General features: G+C 41.8%; 2 protein-coding genes across 7 annotated transcripts in view; one reads left to right on the forward strand and one right to left on the reverse strand.

Annotated features, from left to right (window-relative positions):
• Positions 1 to 13,133, forward strand: part of LOC139369823 (non-muscle caldesmon-like) — a 70,313-nt gene extending 57,180 nt beyond the window's left edge. For all 3 annotated transcript variants that reach the window (XM_071109108.1, XM_071109117.1, XM_071109100.1), the window contains 3 exons: positions 847 to 930; positions 1,061 to 1,172; positions 11,727 to 13,133. In XM_071109108.1, the coding sequence (XP_070965209.1) occupies positions 847 to 930; positions 1,061 to 1,172; positions 11,727 to 11,749 (219 nt within the window). In that variant the 3' untranslated portion in view covers positions 11,750 to 13,133. The remainder of the gene's footprint in view (positions 1 to 846; positions 931 to 1,060; positions 1,173 to 11,726) is intronic.
• Positions 296 to 16,897, reverse strand: LOC139369845 (mucin-2-like). Of its 4 annotated transcripts, XM_071109148.1 has the most exons (5): positions 16,572 to 16,828; positions 16,091 to 16,139; positions 9,549 to 9,685; positions 9,006 to 9,100; positions 296 to 6,200 (listed from the first exon to the last, which is right to left on the reverse strand). In XM_071109148.1, exon 5 carries the CDS (start codon positions 6,183 to 6,185, stop codon positions 2,724 to 2,726), a length of 3,462 nt encoding a protein of 1,153 aa, XP_070965249.1. In that variant the 5' UTR covers positions 6,186 to 6,200; positions 9,006 to 9,100; positions 9,549 to 9,685; positions 16,091 to 16,139; positions 16,572 to 16,828; the 3' UTR covers positions 296 to 2,723. The 4 variants fall into 4 exon arrangements, with proteins under 4 accessions (XP_070965249.1, XP_070965234.1, XP_070965227.1 ...); XM_071109133.1 differs by lacking the exon at positions 9,549 to 9,685; XM_071109126.1 differs by lacking the exons at positions 9,006 to 9,100; positions 9,549 to 9,685 and having other exon boundaries at positions 16,572 to 16,897.
• Between the last annotated feature and the right edge of the window lie 1,438 nt (positions 16,898 to 18,335).

The following is an 18,335-nucleotide window of genomic DNA, read 5'->3' on the forward strand; positions in this document are numbered from 1 at the left end:
GCATAGCTAGTTGGTCAGCTTCTTGATTAAGTTCTGGTTCCATAAGTGTTAAGAGAGGCGATGAAGAGATGCTAGAACAAGGAATGGAACCAGAACAAGGAGCTCCAACCTCTCTCTCCGCAAGTTACGGACAAGTTTATGGGCCAAATGTCCTCTCCCTTTCTGAAAATCAAGATGCCAACACCTGCGAAATCATGATTTGTCTAAATAACCTGTGACGAAAAACCCAAGCACTGGAACTAATGCTTAGCTATCAGTGCCCATGGTATAAAGAGATCTATAAAGAGATCTATGGTACCATTTATGTTTATGTATTCTGCTCACAAGAGATTACCTGTGGAATATACACTACCACAAACGGCTTCCCTGTCACTATTCTCTAGCACTGGCATCCCCTTTACATAGGTGGCTTAAGGTTGGACACTGTTGTACGATGACACACGGGGTGTCGCATCCCCTTTACAGAGACTGAATCCTTTTCATCAAAATACAGCATTAGTGAAACATTTGTATCTACTTCCTTTACTTTCCTTCCTCAGTCTTCTCATTTCAACTCTCTTCGTGTCCTCCCTTCTCAAGGTAACTGCTCTTTTCGCTTTCACTCCCTGTCCTCTGTTTCCTTCTGAACTCTTCCACACGTAAGTGTTTGCAGTACAGCTGTGTACAGGCATGCGGAGAATCAGAGGAGCGTTTGTGCAGTGAGCTTCATCCAAGGCTGCCCCCTTCTGGGGTGTAATTCTGTTGTGGCGGTTCAGAACCAAAGCCAAGAGGATTGCTTGTCTTGCATGGCTGACAAAATCATTTGATATACAGCTGAGTTTCTGTTTGGTGCTGTTCATTCCCCAGGATGTAAAAGCTGGTGACGTGATGCAGAAAAAGAACATGTGGGAGATCATTGGAGAAACATCCCCTGGGAGATTAGGGGCAAAGGTGAGCACGCTCACTCGCTCGCAGACATACATACACATACAGTATTTGAATATTCTGTGACAAACTAAATACAAAGTGTATTTACTGTGGCAAATGATTTCTGTTCTAAATCAGTCCCTATGCTTTTCAGGGCAATCCATCTGGTAAAAGGTACAAATTTGTGATGACTGCTCATGGCAAGTATGCGAAGATTCCTGTTGATGATGATGAATATATGGATGAATACACCAATGGAAAAGCAGGTGCGATGACTGGGTCTATACAATAATCATACACTTTAAAACATTACTGTAATTACCATGAGTAGTCCAATAATAACTCATATTTTCTTAGGCAAAAAAACACCTTTTTATTCTGCTGGTCCTGCAGATAAAAACCAACAATTATAGACAAAATACCAGCTACAATTCAATAATATTTATTTTATCAAACACCAAAAGGGCAATAGCTTTGCCCTTGACCTTGCTGTGACCATTAACTTCACTACAGAATACATTTTCTCTATTTCATTCTGTAGTTCAAGATGAACTTTCTATGTCAAACATCAACCAAAATCAGCATTTTCCTATTCAAGTTTTTTTTTTAATTTTCTCTTTTATCAAAAATATATAGAAAATAACATTTACTGTACACTTATACAGATAAACATCAGATTGCAAAACGGTTGAACATCACTCTGTCAATAGGAGATAATGTTCTTAATCTTTTTATATAGTCCATGCATGAAACACAAACGTAAAGCATCAATAACAAGCTGACGAACCTAGAGAACCTTAAGGTCAAATGTCACTCTCAGCTCTTGACTCTTCTGGGTACCTCGTTTGAAAGCTGCATATTTGAAAACTCTGTGAAACATGCTAAATTTAACTTTCACCTTAATCCTGCATTGATGTCAATTGGGAAATTTGTGGATCTCAAATTAGGAATCTGCCCTAAGTACTTACTGTATACATTTTTCTTCACATTTATCATCACTTGCCTCCATATCCCACAAGGCCTCCCGCTGACCCCTCATCCATCCATGCCAAAGGTCAAACACTTCCTTCATATAGTTTCCTCATCCCCCAGGAGTTAGCAACCCAAGATCTCAAATAACACTCTCAATGACCTGTACACCTAAAAAGGAAGATGGCAAAGCTGGCATTAGCATATGTAGTGTCATCAAACATTCTAACTTCTAAACATTCTAACTTCGCCAGAATATCTAAAGTGTATTTGAAAAAATGTACGGAAATAGCACCATTTGGAGAAATATACACTCCTTCTACTTTCATCCTCTCTTCCTTTTTCATCCTTATTTGGTTACATTACTCTGAATCCCCTGGAGTCAGATTTCTTCCGATAACCAAATCCTGCATCAATATACTGTTCAGTCTAGTTTTCAGTAGGTGGTGTGCCTAAATGTATTACACTACAGTCTCAGGACCACTTTTGAAAAAAAGATGTGTGGAGGTCTGCAAAAGTCATTCATTCTCCTATCATGGTTTAACAGTGGACAAAAAAGAAGCTCTGAGATTTACTTAATCTTTGTACATTTTAATCTCACGAGATGTCTGAATTCCTTTAAGACAAAAATATATTTTTCCTTCTGCTCTGATTTTCAAGGTAATATTTTCATACTGTCAGAGACAGAGACATTCAGACACATCCGTAACGTAGTCAGATGTCAAGTTCAGACCACATTCTTACTACTACTACTACTACTACTATGTCTACACCTGTACACAAAACATTTAACAGAATTTTTCAAAATGTTCTTCTGTTTCATCTTTACCAGTCCAAAGAGACATGGTTTAAGGACAGGTGAACCCTCTAGCTGTTCTGTTAAAGTCTTTTGGTTCCTCATCTTTATTTTTACGCCCTATGAGACCCATCTCAAACACTGTCGAAATTTTTGTAAGTGGCCTTGATGCAGCCTCTCTTAGCCTTTTGGCATCAAACTTTGGGCTGAAAAGGAGGACAGGCAGACGATGGGCAAAGGATGGAATTTCTTTTGGTGCATCCTTTGGCTGCTCTTTTTTCTCCTCCTCACTTTTGCTAGCTTCAATCACCTGCATAATCTTCTCTTTAGAGGAGAACATTTCAAAGAGAAGAGAATCCCACTTCTTTGCTGCCTTGGGAGGATCGTCAGCCGTTACGGCTGCCACCATGTCTTTAAATGACACCGTTTCATCCTTTTTCGCTTCACCTCCCTCCTGCTCAGTTCCCTTTGCGGTGTCTTTCATAGGATTTGATTCTGGGAACGTAGGTGGTTCTTCTTCCACCACCATATGCTTCTTGAGCCGTGACCAACCACTGAGTTTAGACTTCATCATGCCCTTTGGCTTTTGGATCACTTTAAGAAGGGGTGCAGCTGCTGGGAAAGAGTCTTTTCCCTCTTCCTTCTCTGTTGATGGTGTGGATGGAGCTGACACCGCCTTTTCAGGTTGGGCTTCTTGGTTATCCTTTTGTTTAGCCGGAGACTGAACAGCCACCGAAGGCTTCTCAGGAGCTGAGGTCTTTCCAAGTGGAGAAGAAGTAGTCGGCTTTGTCCCTGCTGGTTTAGACTCAGAGGTTGCTTTGGTGGGCGTTTTAGGCTCTGGTGATTCCTTTAGCTCTTCTTGTTGTACCCTGGCTTTAGCCACAGGAGATTCTGTTTTTGAGACAGGAGGTATTGTCTTGCTGGCATCTTTGTTTGCAGCAGAAGACACAGGGTGTTGGGTTTCTGTGGTGGGTGTCTTGGGTTTTGGGATGACTCCATAAATTGGCGTTTTAACCTCTGGTTTCTTAGCCTCGGGTGTTGGAGATTTAGCCCATGGTCTTGTGTTGGCCACAGTTTTAACCTTTGGTGTTTCTGAAACAGGAGTTGCCATTTTGCTGGTTACAGCTATGGATACGCTTGGTTCTGAGACATCTTCAGCTTGTGTAACAACAATTATTGGAAGCAGAAGCTTATCTGCTGGAGTCGTGGATATTATGGCCTCATTTAAAGGGATTTTTTCTTTGGAGGATGCTTCCTGGTTGGACACCATGGGCAAAGGATGTGTTTTTACAAGTAACTCTTGGGTAGGTATGTTAGATGCTTCCAACCCTTGCGTTGTGGTTTTAGATTCCTCTAGAGCATGCGTCTTAGACCTGGATATGCCGAATGAAGGTGAGACACGTTGGATTCCACCATGGGCAACATATGCAGCAGGAGTCAACCCATAATATGTATGGGTTGATTTAGGGGCCACATATGTTGGTGTATTGGGCATTTGAAATCCAATGGATGATACCCCAGCTGTGGGAGTCTTTGGTCTTTGATAACCTGCTGGTGGTTGTGGTCTTTGATACCCAACTACTGGTGTTGTTGACCTTTGATACCCGATTGTTGGAGTCATTGGTTTAGGCTCTTCATTCGAGGGTGTCTTGGGAATTTGATATCCATATGATGGTACAGTAGGCTTTGGTGTCTCATTGGTTGGAGTCTTGGGCCTTTGATACCCATCTGAGGGTGCTGTAGATTTTGATGTGTCTTTGGTTGGAGTCTTGGGTCTTTGGTACCCATATGAGGTTTCTGTAGGCTCTAGTGTTTTTTTTGTTGGAGTCTTGGGTCTTTGATAGGAGGGTGCAGTAGGCTTTAGTGTGATAATTGTTGGAGTATTGGGTCTTTGGTACCCATATGAGGGTGCTGTAGGCTTTAGTGTTTCTTTGGTTAGAGTCTTGGGTCTTTGATATGAGGGTTCTGTAGGAGTTGGTGTGATATTTGTTGGGGTCTTTGGTCTTTGATAGCCTAATGAAGCTGTAGAGGTCTTTGGTCTGGTAGACTCAACTATTAGAGCTTTTTGTCGAGGAGCCTCTGGTTTTAAAGTGTTTTCAGGAGGTGATTTGGGTGTAGGAGTCTCTTTTGATGTCACTTCCCCATTTGGAGTTCTTGCACCCTGACTAGTTGATGGTGATTTTGAAGGCTCAGACATTGGCAGATTTTGAGAACTAGACAACGATGGATTGGCAGAATTAGAACCAGGTGTTGGTGTTTTAGATCTATGTGCATCTATAGTAATGGGTGAGACAGCAAATAAAAGTGGGTTGGGTCTTGATATTTCAATAACAGGTGTTTTGGCACGGGACACATGATATGAGGGTGTCTTAGGTCGACCTAAATTAGTTCTTGGTGTTAAAAAGTCATGAGTTGGCGTTTTAGCTCTTTTCACTTCAGATGTAGGCGTTGCACTCCTTTGGATTTCAGGTCTGGACGTTAAACCTCTTTTTACCCCAGATGTAGGTGTTGCACACCTTTTGACTTCAGGTGTCGGTGTTAAACTTATTTTGATTTCCGATGTCGGCGTTGTACCTTGATTCATTTTAGACGTTGCAACTCTTTTGATTTCTGATGTCGAAGTTAAATTGCTTTTCACTTCAGATGCCGGTGTTGCACTCCTTCTGATTTCAGCTGTTGGTGTTATTACCCTTCTGATGTCTGATGTGGGTGTTCTACTCCGAGGTAATGTGTCTGCAGTAAATGTCTTTCCAGTGTAATCATGCAGGGGGGACTTAGATGCAGTATATACCCGAATTTGACGGACATCAAACATCGGTTTGGGTGCCTTTAGTGTAGCTTCGGTAGCTTTAAACCGTGGACTTGGACTTTTGCGGTGTATTACTACAGGGGCTAGTCGCAGAGTAGGTTGTGTGGCAGCAGAAGTGACTGTGACAAGAGCAACTGGAGCAGGGACTGGAGGAGCAATTTGAGCAGCAGTTGTGATTGTCACTTCAGGCACAGAGGAAGTTGGCACAGGCGTTGTGGGTGCCACTGCATGTGAGACTGGCCCTGGAATGGGTGATGGGGCTGTTGGAGTAAATGTGTAGAGTGGGGCCACATGATGGGGGAAGGTGGGTCCTGGAGCAGCATATGGCTTTGGGGAGAACCTTGTTGTACCACCAAAAGTGGCTCCTTGTTGTTGCGGGTAAGGGGATGGCACATGCCGATAGGCTGGCCTGACAGCGAATCTGGGGTGCTGTGTGTAGAAGGGTGCCTCTGGGGTTTTAGGAGGGGTTGAGTGATCACTGTGTTCCAAGTCAGGGCTTGCTTCATTCACAGGGGAGAGGTTTGAGCGGAAAGGGACCGGTGTCTTTGCCGTTTCAGGGGAAGCTTTTTTCTTTATTTTTTTCTCTGTTTTCTTGAGTAGTTTCTGGAGTCTAACATTTTCCTTGCCAGGCTTGGGCAGTAGAGCTGGAGGGTACTGCTGGGACAGCAGGCCTGGTTCAGTGACATTGCTATAACTGGCAGCCATGAGCAGTTTAACCCCCTGAAAAGAATATAAGACAGTGTGAGGAATATTTATTTGGTTATCAATGATACGGTATTGTGTTAGAAGAAAAGGGGCAGTTTACAATCAATTCAACCCTCCTTGGAGATGCTCTCCACCCCCAAATCCAACATCTCCTTAGAGCTGCTCTCCACCCCCAAATCCAACATCTCCTGAGAGCTGCTCTCCACCCCCAAATTCAACGTATCCTTAGAGCTGCTCTCCACCCCCAAATTCAACGTATCCTTAGAGCTGCTCTCCACCCCCAAATTCAACGTATCCTTAGAGCTGCTCTCCACCCCCAAATTCAACGTATCCTGAGAGCTGCTCTCCACCCCCAAATTCAACGTATCCTTAGAGCTGCTCTCCACCCCCAAATTCAACGTATCCTTAGAGCTGCTCTCCACCCCCAAATTCAACGTATCCTTAGAGCTGCTCTCCACCCCCAAATTCAACGTATCCTGAGAGCTGCTCTCCACCCCCAAATTCAACGTATCCTGAGAGCTGCTCTCCACCCCCAAATTCAACGTATCCTTAGAGCTGCTCTCCACCCCCAAATTCAAAAGCCCCTTAGAGCTGCTCTCTACCCCCATCTCGACCCATGGTATACACACTTAGAAAAAAAGGTGCTAAATAGAACCTAGGGTTCTTCATTTTGCTTAGGGTTCTACCTAGAACCCTCTGTGATGGGTTCTTCCTAGAACCTTTTATAAATGGTTCTATGAAGAACCCTTTTATTATCTTAAGATCCTTCCTAAAACCGTCTATGAAGTGTTCTACCAAGGACCCTTATCTTCTTCCTAGAACCCTCTGAACGGTTCCACCAGCCATATTAGTATTTACAATACATAACACATACCATAATGCCTTTCTTTGAGGGCCACAGTGGTGGTGTTATAAAACAATTATTTTTAATGAAAAAAATATTGGGCCTTACTGCCATTAGCCCATACAAACGCATTGAATAACAGATTCACTACATGAAACAAAAGATAGTCCTCCCCAAAAAAATCTAAAGGAAGTTTGTTCTGAAGTGTTTGTCCTATATCTGAGCGATATCTGAGCCTTGCAAAAGTATTCACCCCCTTGGCGTTTTTCCTATTTTGTTGCATTACAACCTGTAATTTAAATGTATTTTTATTTGGATTTCATGTAATGGACATACACAAAATAGTCCTAAATAGTCCAATAGGCCAAATTGGTGAAGTGAAATGAAAAATATTACTTGTTTCAAAAGAAAAAAAAAGAAAAAAAAACTGAAAAGTGGTGTGTGCATGTGTTTTCACCCCCTTTGCTATGAAGCCCCTAAATAAGATCTGGTGCAACCAATTACCTTCAGAAGTCACATAATTAATTAAATAAAGTCCACCTGTGTGCAATCTAAGTGTCACATGATCTGTCAGATGATCTCAGTATATATACACCTGTTCTGAATGGCCCCAGAGTCTGCAACACCACTAAGCAAGTGGCCAAGGAGACCAAGAAGCTCTCCACACAGGTCAGGGACAAAGTAATACAGATCAGGGTTGGGTTCTAAAAAAATATCAGAAACTTTGAACATCCCTCGGAGCACCATTAAATTCATTATTAAAAAATGGAAAGAATATGGCACCACAACAAACCTGCCAAGAGAGAGCCGCCCACAAAAACTCACGGACCAGGCAAGGAGGGCATTAATCAGAGAGGCAACAAAGAGACCACAGATAACCCTGAAGGAGCTGCAAAGCTCCACAGCGGAGATTGGAGTACCTTTCCATAGGACCACTTCATGCCGTACACTCCACAGAGCTGGGCTTGACGGAAGAGTGGCCAGAAAAAAGCCATTGCTTAAAGAAAAAAATAAGCAAACACGTTTGGTGTTCGCCAAAAGGCATGTGGGATACTCCCCAAACATATGGAAGAAGGTACGCTGTTCAGATGAGACTAAAATTGAGCTTTTTGGCAATCAAGAAAAACGCTATGTCTGGCACAAACCCAACACCTCTCATCACCCCAAGAAAAGCATCCCCACAGTGAAGCATGGTGGTGGCAGCACCATGCTGTGGGGATTCTTGTCTTCGGCAGGGACTGGGAAACTGCTCAGATTTGAAGGATTGATGGATGGCGCCCAATATCCAGGGAAATTATTGAGGGAAACCCGTTTCAGTCTTCCAGAGATTTGAGACTGGGACGGTGGTTCACCTTCCAGCAGGACAATGATCCTAAGCATACTGCTAAAGCAACACTCGAGTGGTTTAAGGGGAAACATTTATGTTTTGGAATGGCCTCGTCAAAGCCCAGACCTCAATCCAATTGAGAATCTTTGGTATGACTTATAGATTGCTGTACACCAGCAGGAACCCTTCCAACTTGAAGGAGTTGGAGCAGTTTTGCCTTGAAGAATGGGCAGAAATCCCAGTGGCTAGATGTGCCAAGCTTATAGAGACATATCCCAAGAGACTTGCAGCTGTAATTTCTGCAAAATGTGGCCCTACAAAGTATTGACTTTGGGGGGGTGAATAGTTATGCACGCTCAAGTGTTCTGTTTTTTTGGCTTATTTCTTGTTTGTTTCACACATTTTTTTTCATTTTGCATCTTCAAAATGGTAGGCATGTTGTGCAAATCAAATGATAAAAAAACAAAATTATATTTTAATTCCAGGTTTTAAGGCAACAAAATAGGAGAAATGCGGAGGGGAGTGAATACTTTTGTATGGCACTGTAAAAAAGATCAGGAAACATTTGTTATATATTTTTTAAACATGTTTTTAACCCCCTGTTTTTGGCACTAAACACCCAACATGTACATGTTCGTGAGAGTCTCACCTTTTGCACATAGTAGTGTGTAGCCCATACTGTTCAGATGCTACAGACAGAAGTTGGCAGATCAACTGTACCAACTTCAGACAAGTCCCAAGACGCTTGTGGGCAAAACGGAGTCATAGAGCAAAACGGAGAACACCATCATGTTCCATAGAGTGGTCATAATATACTGAACAAAAATATAAACGCAATATGTAAAGTGTTGGTCCCATGTTTCATGAGCTGAAATAAAATATCCCAAAAATGATTTGTCAAATTTTTTGGCACAAATGAGTTTACATTTCTGTTAGTGAGAATTTCTCCTTTGTCAAGATAATCCATCCATCTGACAGGTGTGGCATATCAAGGAACTGATTAAACAGCATGATCATTACACAGGTGCACCTTCTGCTGGGGACAATAAAAGGCCACTCTAAAATGTGCAGTTTTGTCACACAACACAATGCCACAGATGTCTCAAGCTTTAAGGAAGAGTGCAATTGGCATGCTGACTGCAGGAATGTCCACCAGAGCTGTTGGCAGAGATTTTAATGTTAATTTCTCTACCATAAGCCACCTCCAATGTTGTTTTAGAGAATTTAGCTGTCCATCCAACCGGCCTCACGCAGGCCACGTGTAACCACGCCAGCCCAGGACTTCCACATCCAGCTTCTTCCCCTGCAGGATTGTCTGAGACCAGACAACTGATGAAACAAGAAAATGTCTGTCTGTAATAAATCCCTTTCATGGGGAAAAACTCCTTCTGATTGGCTGGGCCTGGCTACCCTGTGGGTGGACCTAGCTCCCAAGTGGGTGACCCTATGCCCTCCTAGGCCCACCCATGGTTGCGCCCCTGCACAGTCATATGAAATCCATAGATTAGGGCCTAATGAAATTATTTCAATTGACTGATTTCCTGAACTGAAATGTAACTCGGTAAAATTTTTGAAATTATTGCATGTTGCGTTTATATTTTTGTTCAGTATAGTTTGCATGTTGCGTTTATATTTTTGTTCAGTATAGTTTGTAGGCCAAACCGTTTGGAAACTACAGATGATTTTGTGAGAAAAAACATTTTCGGGTCTCGTGGTGTTTTGTCATGGTCTGACAAAACACCACTCTAGCTCTGTCACCTTTCACCGCAGATGCAGAAGTGCGACATAGTCGGATGCGGTGGATTGCGATATCTCTAGCTTATTAAACTGACAGATTTTTATGGGGATTTTTTTATTATGCTAATTAGATTTCCACGGGTGCGGACATCGACCAGAGTTGTTTTTAATCACTTGCAACCTGCTTTCAGAATGACTGCCAGGGTAGGGAAAATGTATATATGAGACTACCTAAACCATCTAAACTGGAACAACCATCTCAGTAACGAGTGCAATAATTCTTGCTACTAACAGATTGGATTAGTTTAGAAAAACCTATGTTATTTATCTTTATGTGGCATAAGATCAGTCAATAATTGTACATGCAATAACACAGATAGTTAGGCAAACAATTCTGAAAATCGACCTGCTGTAGAGCATGCTGGAAAATATGATAATAATGGGCATGGTTTTGAGTGTTTTACTCAGCACAGAGTAAAAATAACACAATCACACTCCAACACACCAACACATGGGGTTATTTTACATCACTGAGTGTTAATTTACCTCTTTACAGAATTAGGGCTCTATTAAATCTGCGTTGCGGAAGTTCAGCATATTGAAATTTAAAGGCAATGTTCCCGCTTTAGAGGAGACTGCATTCACCGTAAATGCTGCATATCGGCCGGCTGCGACACAGCCCGGGATCAAACCCGGATCTGCAGTGACGCCTCTAGCACTGCAATGTAGTGCCTTAGACCACTGTGCCACTCGGGAGGCCTCAGGAAGAGTCTGGGTGGTTCCAAACTTCTTCCAATTAAGAATGATGGAGGCCACTGTGTTCTTGGGGACCTTTAATACTGCAGATTTATTTTGTTACCCTCCCCCAGATCTGTGCCTCGACACAACCCTGTCTCTGAGCTCTACGGACATTTCCTTCAACCTCATGGCTTGTTTGTTTCTCTGACATGCACTATCAACTGTGGGACCTTATATAGACAGGTGTGTGCCTTTCCAAATCATGTCCGTTCAATTGAATTTAACACAGGTGGACTCCAATAACGTTGCAGAAACATCTAAAGGGTGATCAATGGAAACAGGATGCGCCTGAGCTCAATTTCGAGTCTGAATACTTATGTAAATAAGGAATTTCTGTTTATTTTATTTTATTGAATTAGCAAACATTTCTAAAACCCTGTTTTTGCTTTGTCATTATGGGGTATTGTGTGTTGATTGATGAGGGGGAAAAATAATGTAATCCATTTTAGAATAAGGCTGTAACGTAACAAAATGTGGAAAAAGTCAAGGGCTCTGAATACTTTCCGAAGGCACTGTAGGTACAGTTTAAAACATTTTTTAAAACTCTACAGGGTTCAGGTTTAAACACTGAGGTAAACACTAACGCGCAAGTCACTAAAGAAAGAAAAAAAAATACAATAAAAAGCTTATTCAAATTCAGAAGGGTTCTATGTCGAACCTTGCCTTCCAAAGAACCTTCATCTTCCAAACCCTGGTCCCTCTGCAAATAACCCTTTTGGAACCCTTTTTTTCTAAGAGTGTAGATCAGTGGCTGACCTATTCATTAACCATCAAAAACACAATCGACACACCATTGGTAAACAAACATCTGAATACTTTTTTATTTCTTTTTCAGACCTACCCCATGGTGAATATTGAAAAACATGTGTTGGTGGCAAAGACTTTCTTCTCAAGACGGTATGAACTTCAACAACACCGTTTGCTTGTCAGCCAACCCTGTGATGATATCCTGAAGTAGCATACCTTTATACCTTTCCTACCACCTTTAGTAGGTAACTTTAGAGAATTTTTAAAAATGGTTAGCCGTTGCTTTGTTTTGTGTGTCTGTATATTCAGTTTGTACAAAGCAATGAGAACTCCCCAATTCCATTTCATCTCCAGACATGTACAAAACATCTGCTGTTTCCGTGACATAGACTGACCAGATGAATCCAGGTGAAAGCTATGACCCCTTATTGATGTCACTTGTTTAAGCCACTTCCATGGGTGTAGATTAAGGGGAGGAGACACATTAAAGAAGGATTTTTAAGCCTTAAGACAATTTAGACATGTATTGTGTGTGCCATTCACGCACCGGTTTGTGTCAAGAACTGCAGCGTTCCTGTGTTTTTCACGCTCAACAGTTTCTGGTGTGTATCAAGAATGGTCCACCACCCAAAGGACATCCAGCCAACTTGACACAACTGTGGGCAGCATTGGAGTCAACATGGGCCAGCATCCCTGTGGAACGCTTTTGACACCTTATAGAGTCCATGCCCTGACAAATTGAGAAAGTTCTGAGGGCAAAAGTGTGTGTGTGGAGAGGGATTAATATTAGGAAGGTGTCCTTAATGTTTTGTACACTCTGTCTATATTTGGTTTCTTGTCAAAAGTATATGCCACATATGTTTATGTATATACAGTATGAATGTTTGTTTTTTACTCAATGGTTGTTTCTCTTCTTTGTTTATGCCATTGAAAAGTATTAGGTGAATGCATTTACATGTATGTTGGAAATTATGCAGAAAGGAACATAAAACCCAAGCTTAGAATATGAAATGGTAACTCTTTGTCATATTTCCAGGTTTGGGAAGTTTAGTCACTGAGCCCGTTATTTGTAATATCATGTTTAAAAAATGTGTTTTTCTTCTGGCATTTATTTGAGCACAGAGATTATCCAGACATCAGCCTGAATAAGGTGTTAAACACTAGGCTACATTGGCTTTTAAGCGATTCATCTCTTTTTTTTTCATGCATAAAATTCTGCAGTGAAATGCCAAATTGTTTTGAGGTAACTGAATAACCTGGTAAGAGAACATTGCTTGTCTGTCGTATTATTTCCACTTTATTTCACACATACTAACATTTCATCCTGCCATTTAACCATGATTCTGTTTCCAGTGATGCACACTGGGGTTTTTCACATCCTTACTTATGCTACTAATGTGACAATATTGTGATTTCTGCTTTTTTTGTGTTAAAACTTTCTTTACCTTAAACCTATTTGTTTCTGACATTAAATAAAGCATTTTATACAATGATGTATGTATTTGGTTCGTAGCATTTTGTTCAGTACATTTTACGCAGCTAGACAACTGCCATTTGCAGAGGATAAAGAGTGAGTGGAAAGCGAAGGAGGGCAGTCAAGTTTAACACTCCCTGCAATTAAGGCCTCACAGCTGATACTGGAAGGTTCCTTGGCCTAATTTTAGGCAGAGAGTAGAGATGAGGGCAGCTGATCACCTGCTCTCTTCTATAGATGCTCAGTCATGTCCTGTACAGGCAGGGTGCATCACTTTCACTCGACGGGGACAGTAAATCAATGGCCGAGAAAATACCTGAGGGGCTGCTTATGCATATCAGATCCTAAGAGCATATATTGGTCTAATTACTGTACTGTGCATAACAACAAGGCAAAGTAATGTGTGAAGACACTGACACTTGTGCCTGTGGGTTTACTGTACAAATGACCAATAAAGATCAAATATACCAAAAACTATGTTGCTGGTATATTACATGTTTTTATATTCTGTATTACTGTGACACTATGAGGTCTGGGCAGTTAGATACTGTTACTGTGACAGTGTGAGGTCTGACTGGCAGCCATACTTGGCCTGCAACCTACAGGTCCAAGTATTGATTGAGAGTGAAAGTGAATGTTGAGCATTTGACCCCCGTGATGTCACTTGTGGTCATGGCCATTTGAGTAGGTCAGAGTTTTTTTTATGCACAGTAAACAAATGATATAATTGCAAGATCTTGACCCGTATCTTTTTTAAACCTTGATGGCTGTAAACCTTTTAAAGTTCAGACCTTGATAGCTGTATTTAGATTGAAAAGGAATGTCATAAGCCTACAAGTCAGGATATCATATTTATCTCTCACAACCTTCTGTCTTGTTTAATAATGGAAATTGCATGTATAATGGCACATCAAATACCTTTTTACTTAAATATTTTTTTTATGTAGGTTTGTATGATTTAGGCCAGGGACACTAAACTACTATTTGAGAAGGTACGGTCACACAAATGTCCTAGGTGGCAAAGGTCCGGATGGATATTGTCTATTATTGGTGTATTGAGAAAAAAAACTGCTCGCAACCCATGTGACCCCAAACTGTTAAAACTGTTTACACCCCTCTCGTTGATCATAGACAAAATGTTTGCCATTCTTGGGGCTAGGGGTCAGAATTTTCACTTTTGGATAAATAGCATGCCCAATTTCAACTTCCTGCTACTCATGCCAAGAATATAAGATATGCATATTATTCATAGATTTTGATAGAAAACACTCTGAAGTTTCTAAAACTGTTTGAATCATGTCTGTGAGTATAACAGAACTTATGTAGCAGGCAAAACCCTGAGGACTAACTGTTCAGATTTTTTTTTGCCTCTCTGTTCCCTGGCTTGTTATTGCCAAGGGATATTTCTTAGGAACCCGTTTGAGTTCCTACCGCTTCCACTGGATGTCACCATTCTTTGGAATTTGGTTGAGGTTATTCCTTTGTGCAATGAAGAAGTATGCCAACTAGGAACTGGGTACACTTTTGTGAGTTGCGCAAGACGTGAAAAGTGGCGCTGGTTTGTTTTCATTTCTGTATTGAACACAGATTGCCCCGTCTACAATTTGATCGATTATTAACGTTTAAAAATACCTAAAGTTGTATTACAAAAGTAGTTTGAAATATTTTGGCAAAGTTTATAGGCAACTTTTGAAATATTTTGTAGTGACGTTGCGTTTTTTGTAAGCTGTTTTTTTCTGGATCAAACGCGCTTTAGAAATGGACATTTTGGATATATATGGATGGAATTAATTGAACAAAAGGACCTTTTGTGATGTTTATGGGACATATTGGAGTGCCAACAAAAGAAGCTTGTCAAAGGTAATGCATGTTTTATATTTTATTTCAGCGTTTTGTGTAGCGCCTGCAGGGTTGAAATATGCTAACTCCTTTGTTTACTGCTGGTGCAGATGGTGCAGGCTATCAGATAATAGCTTCTTATGCTTTCGCCAAAAAGCATTTTTAAAGTCTGACATGTTGGCTGGATTCACAACGAGTGTAGCTTTAATTGAGTATCTTATATGTGTGATTTAATGACATTTTGAATTTTATAGTATTTAATTGAGTATCTTACATGTGTGATTTAATGAAATGTTGAATTTTATAGTATTTTCCCTGGCAATTGGCCAGTTGAGACATTTGAGTCCCGCCTATCCCTAACTAGTTTTAAAGCTCATTTGCTGCAATTCTACCTATTTTGCCATGGGGCGGAGAGAAAAGTGTGCAGTTTTAAAGCACATTTCCTGCAATTCTACACATCTTGACATGTCGAGGCCCCTGGGCACATAATATGGCCATGATAACTACAAGATTTAGATAGCTGGTTAGCCTAGCTGGTTAGCCTAACTTACCTACCTAGCTAACATGGGCTAATAATTGATCAACTCTATATTTTTGACATGTTAGAAATAGCTCTCTATGGTCTGTCAGTGAATGACATGACAAGAGGAAAACTGATTATGCACTACCAAATTTCGAAATTGCACCGTGTGCATTCCACTACTACAACTTTCAGCAGCATTAAGTTGAAAGCCCAGTACACGCGGTCCATGTTCCGGATCCGGACCGCGGTCCACCAGTTGAATATGGCTGTTTGAGGCCTCTGCTAGTAGTCAAACTCAAATGTAGGCCACTTCTGATCATGTTTTAAAGGGGCCACTCTGCTACAGTAACAGAGACTGGACCTGCCTCCTGATACGTGAGAGGAGGTCATCCTTTTAAGGCTCTGGTAGGTTAGGCTTTTGGAGCACCTCCAAGATGCAAGTTCAAAAGAGGAAAGGGTAATAATAGCCATGCATCATACAATGGCTTTTGGGTGTCCACCTTAGGTGGGAAGACAAATCTCCCATCCCCTACCCCTAAAAACATGCACATGCATTTAGTTTATGAGCACATGATCAGTAAAGCTATAAAAAAATATATAACAGCATTGAGCTTACCAGGTAATGCTTACTACAGTTGACAAACACGCCCGGACAGGGGAGTCCCCTTACATTTGAAAAAGCAAAAACATTTACAGATTCAACTTAAAACACTGTACCAGCTTGTACTTCAACAATAAACATTCTACCACCCTGTGTGTTATATGTTCATAGGTTAACATATGCAAGTAGTGTAGGAGTATCGCGTAGGAGTATCAGAACATAAACCATTATTGTTTTAACCATGATGCTATCTCGTTCCAGTTATGACTCCTGGAATGCAACACCCGAAATACAAAGCTTTAACATTGCATCGAAAATCCCTTTGCTCTTTGAAGACATGTCAAATAGTTTTAGCCATAATGGGGCTACAGTATACAGTACAGCCTCCTGGGGGCTGGCTTCAACAGCTCTAACACCTGTCTCAGTGCTCTACCACCCAGCCAATAGCATAAACACATTACTACGAGCTGTCGAAAATAAATTGTAGTGTATTTACCTGTGTGACTGCTGCTTGGGGGTCGGCAGGCTGCTGCCTGCTTGTCCCAGCCCGGAGTGTCAGAGCGGAAGGCTCATGTTGAGCGCAACTATACCCCCTTCCTACAAATGGAAGGGCCAGTCTCCATGGCAGTCCAAAAATAAAATCTGAGCCCTAAGCTCAGAATGTGCTCCGTCGTTACAGCGCGCTAACTGCGACCGTCAGCCAGTCAGGGGGTGGCCATAGCACCTTAGATATCACCACCCCTCGCTGCTGCGACCAGATCCTCCTCTCTGAAAAATACTCTTTCAGAGTGGCGCCCCCTGCAGGAAAGCATGAGCCAGCTCAGCTCAAGAAGCTTTTCTCTGCCAATTCGACCGAAATGTTAACCAATCACAGCTCCAGCCAGGGCACAGCATGGTCCGCCTAATAAATCAGTCCAATCAGGCACCCATAACACAGTTAAAGAGGGAAATTCATGATATCGCATATCTGTAAGGGTCTTAATGAAGCTAGAAAAATGAGAGACATTCTCAGTATGACAGTTAGTTCTTAGAGCCCTGGGCCCGTATCCACAAAACCTCTCAGGGTATGAGTGCTGATCTAGGATCAGTTTCATATCATAATAAATAAGATTATATGGACAGGTGGGGACCTGATCCTAGATCATCTCTCCTACTCTGAGACACTTTGTGGATACGGGCCCTGGTGAGAATCTAATGCACACAAATACAAGATACAGCTACAGTAATCTTCCCATTATAGAATACTTCATAAATAGGCTATAATGGGAAGATTACTATGGCTGTGTCTTGTATTTGCGTGAATTAGACCCACTGGTCAGTCTAAATAATATTTTAAAGCTGCTGAAGACCCTGAAAGTTGATTCAGCAAATAATGTAAAGTGTTAAAAAAGTACAGACTGTCCACAGATCCTGTCCTCATTTGACCGGGCCATTGACATACATTATGTTTATGTACAGTATCAATCTGATCTCCCACTCCTGTGGGAAAGGAACAAGTCTACCATCTGATTGCCTCGACTGACGTTCCTCTTGGGTTAATTTTGCTTGCCTAATGTGATGGCAAATATAGCAACAGGGGCGTTGGCTGTCCCTCTCCAAACTTGAGCCTCCCTCCCTACCCCACAATTTATCCATTTCCTTATTAAGTGCCGGGTGTAAGACGTCAAGCCATCCCCATTGGGGCCTCGCCTACGACGCTTCCTTGTCCAATAGGGACCTTCCTTGGATCAAGTGTCACTATAACAGAAGGACATAATCAGGGTTGTAATTCTGCAGAACCTTACAGCCAGTCTCGGCCACCAGGGAGCTCACTTCTTCTTTCCGCTATTCTGAGGTAAGAGAGAGAGAGTGAGAGTGGTTGGAAGGAAGAGAGAGTGAGTGGAACAAGAGAAGGAGTGAGTGAGTGAGTGAGTGAGTGAGTGAGTGAGTGAGTGAGTGAGTGAGTGAGTGAGTGAGATAGATAGATAGATAGATTGATAAAGAGCTTCAGATCAAGTGCACCGTTAAGAGCTCAGGGCCCCCCTAGCTGTCTCCTTTCAAGAACAGCTGAATCCACACGTGCAAAACCACTGCCACTGTGTTGGAACACTCAGGCTTTAAAGCAGTCGGCTGCTCCATAGTAATGTTGAGGTCAAGGGTGAAAGGACCCACCAGGGGGATGGGGACAGGTGAAGGGAACATACAGGTTTCTACATAAGCTTCTAGCTTAACTTGATCAAGATTGTGGGTGTCTCTTTGTGCAATAATATAATTCTTGAAA

The sequence above is a fragment of the Oncorhynchus clarkii genome, chromosome 2, assembly GCF_045791955.1.
Source record: "Oncorhynchus clarkii lewisi isolate Uvic-CL-2024 chromosome 2, UVic_Ocla_1.0, whole genome shotgun sequence".
Taxonomy (NCBI): Eukaryota; Metazoa; Chordata; class Actinopteri; order Salmoniformes; family Salmonidae; genus Oncorhynchus; species Oncorhynchus clarkii.

Excerpts from the sequence above, each read along its gene's own strand:
- LOC139369845 (XM_071109126.1), bottom strand. The coding sequence starts at position 6,185 with ATGGCTGCCAGTTATAGCAATGTCACTGAACCAGGCCTGCTGTCCCAG.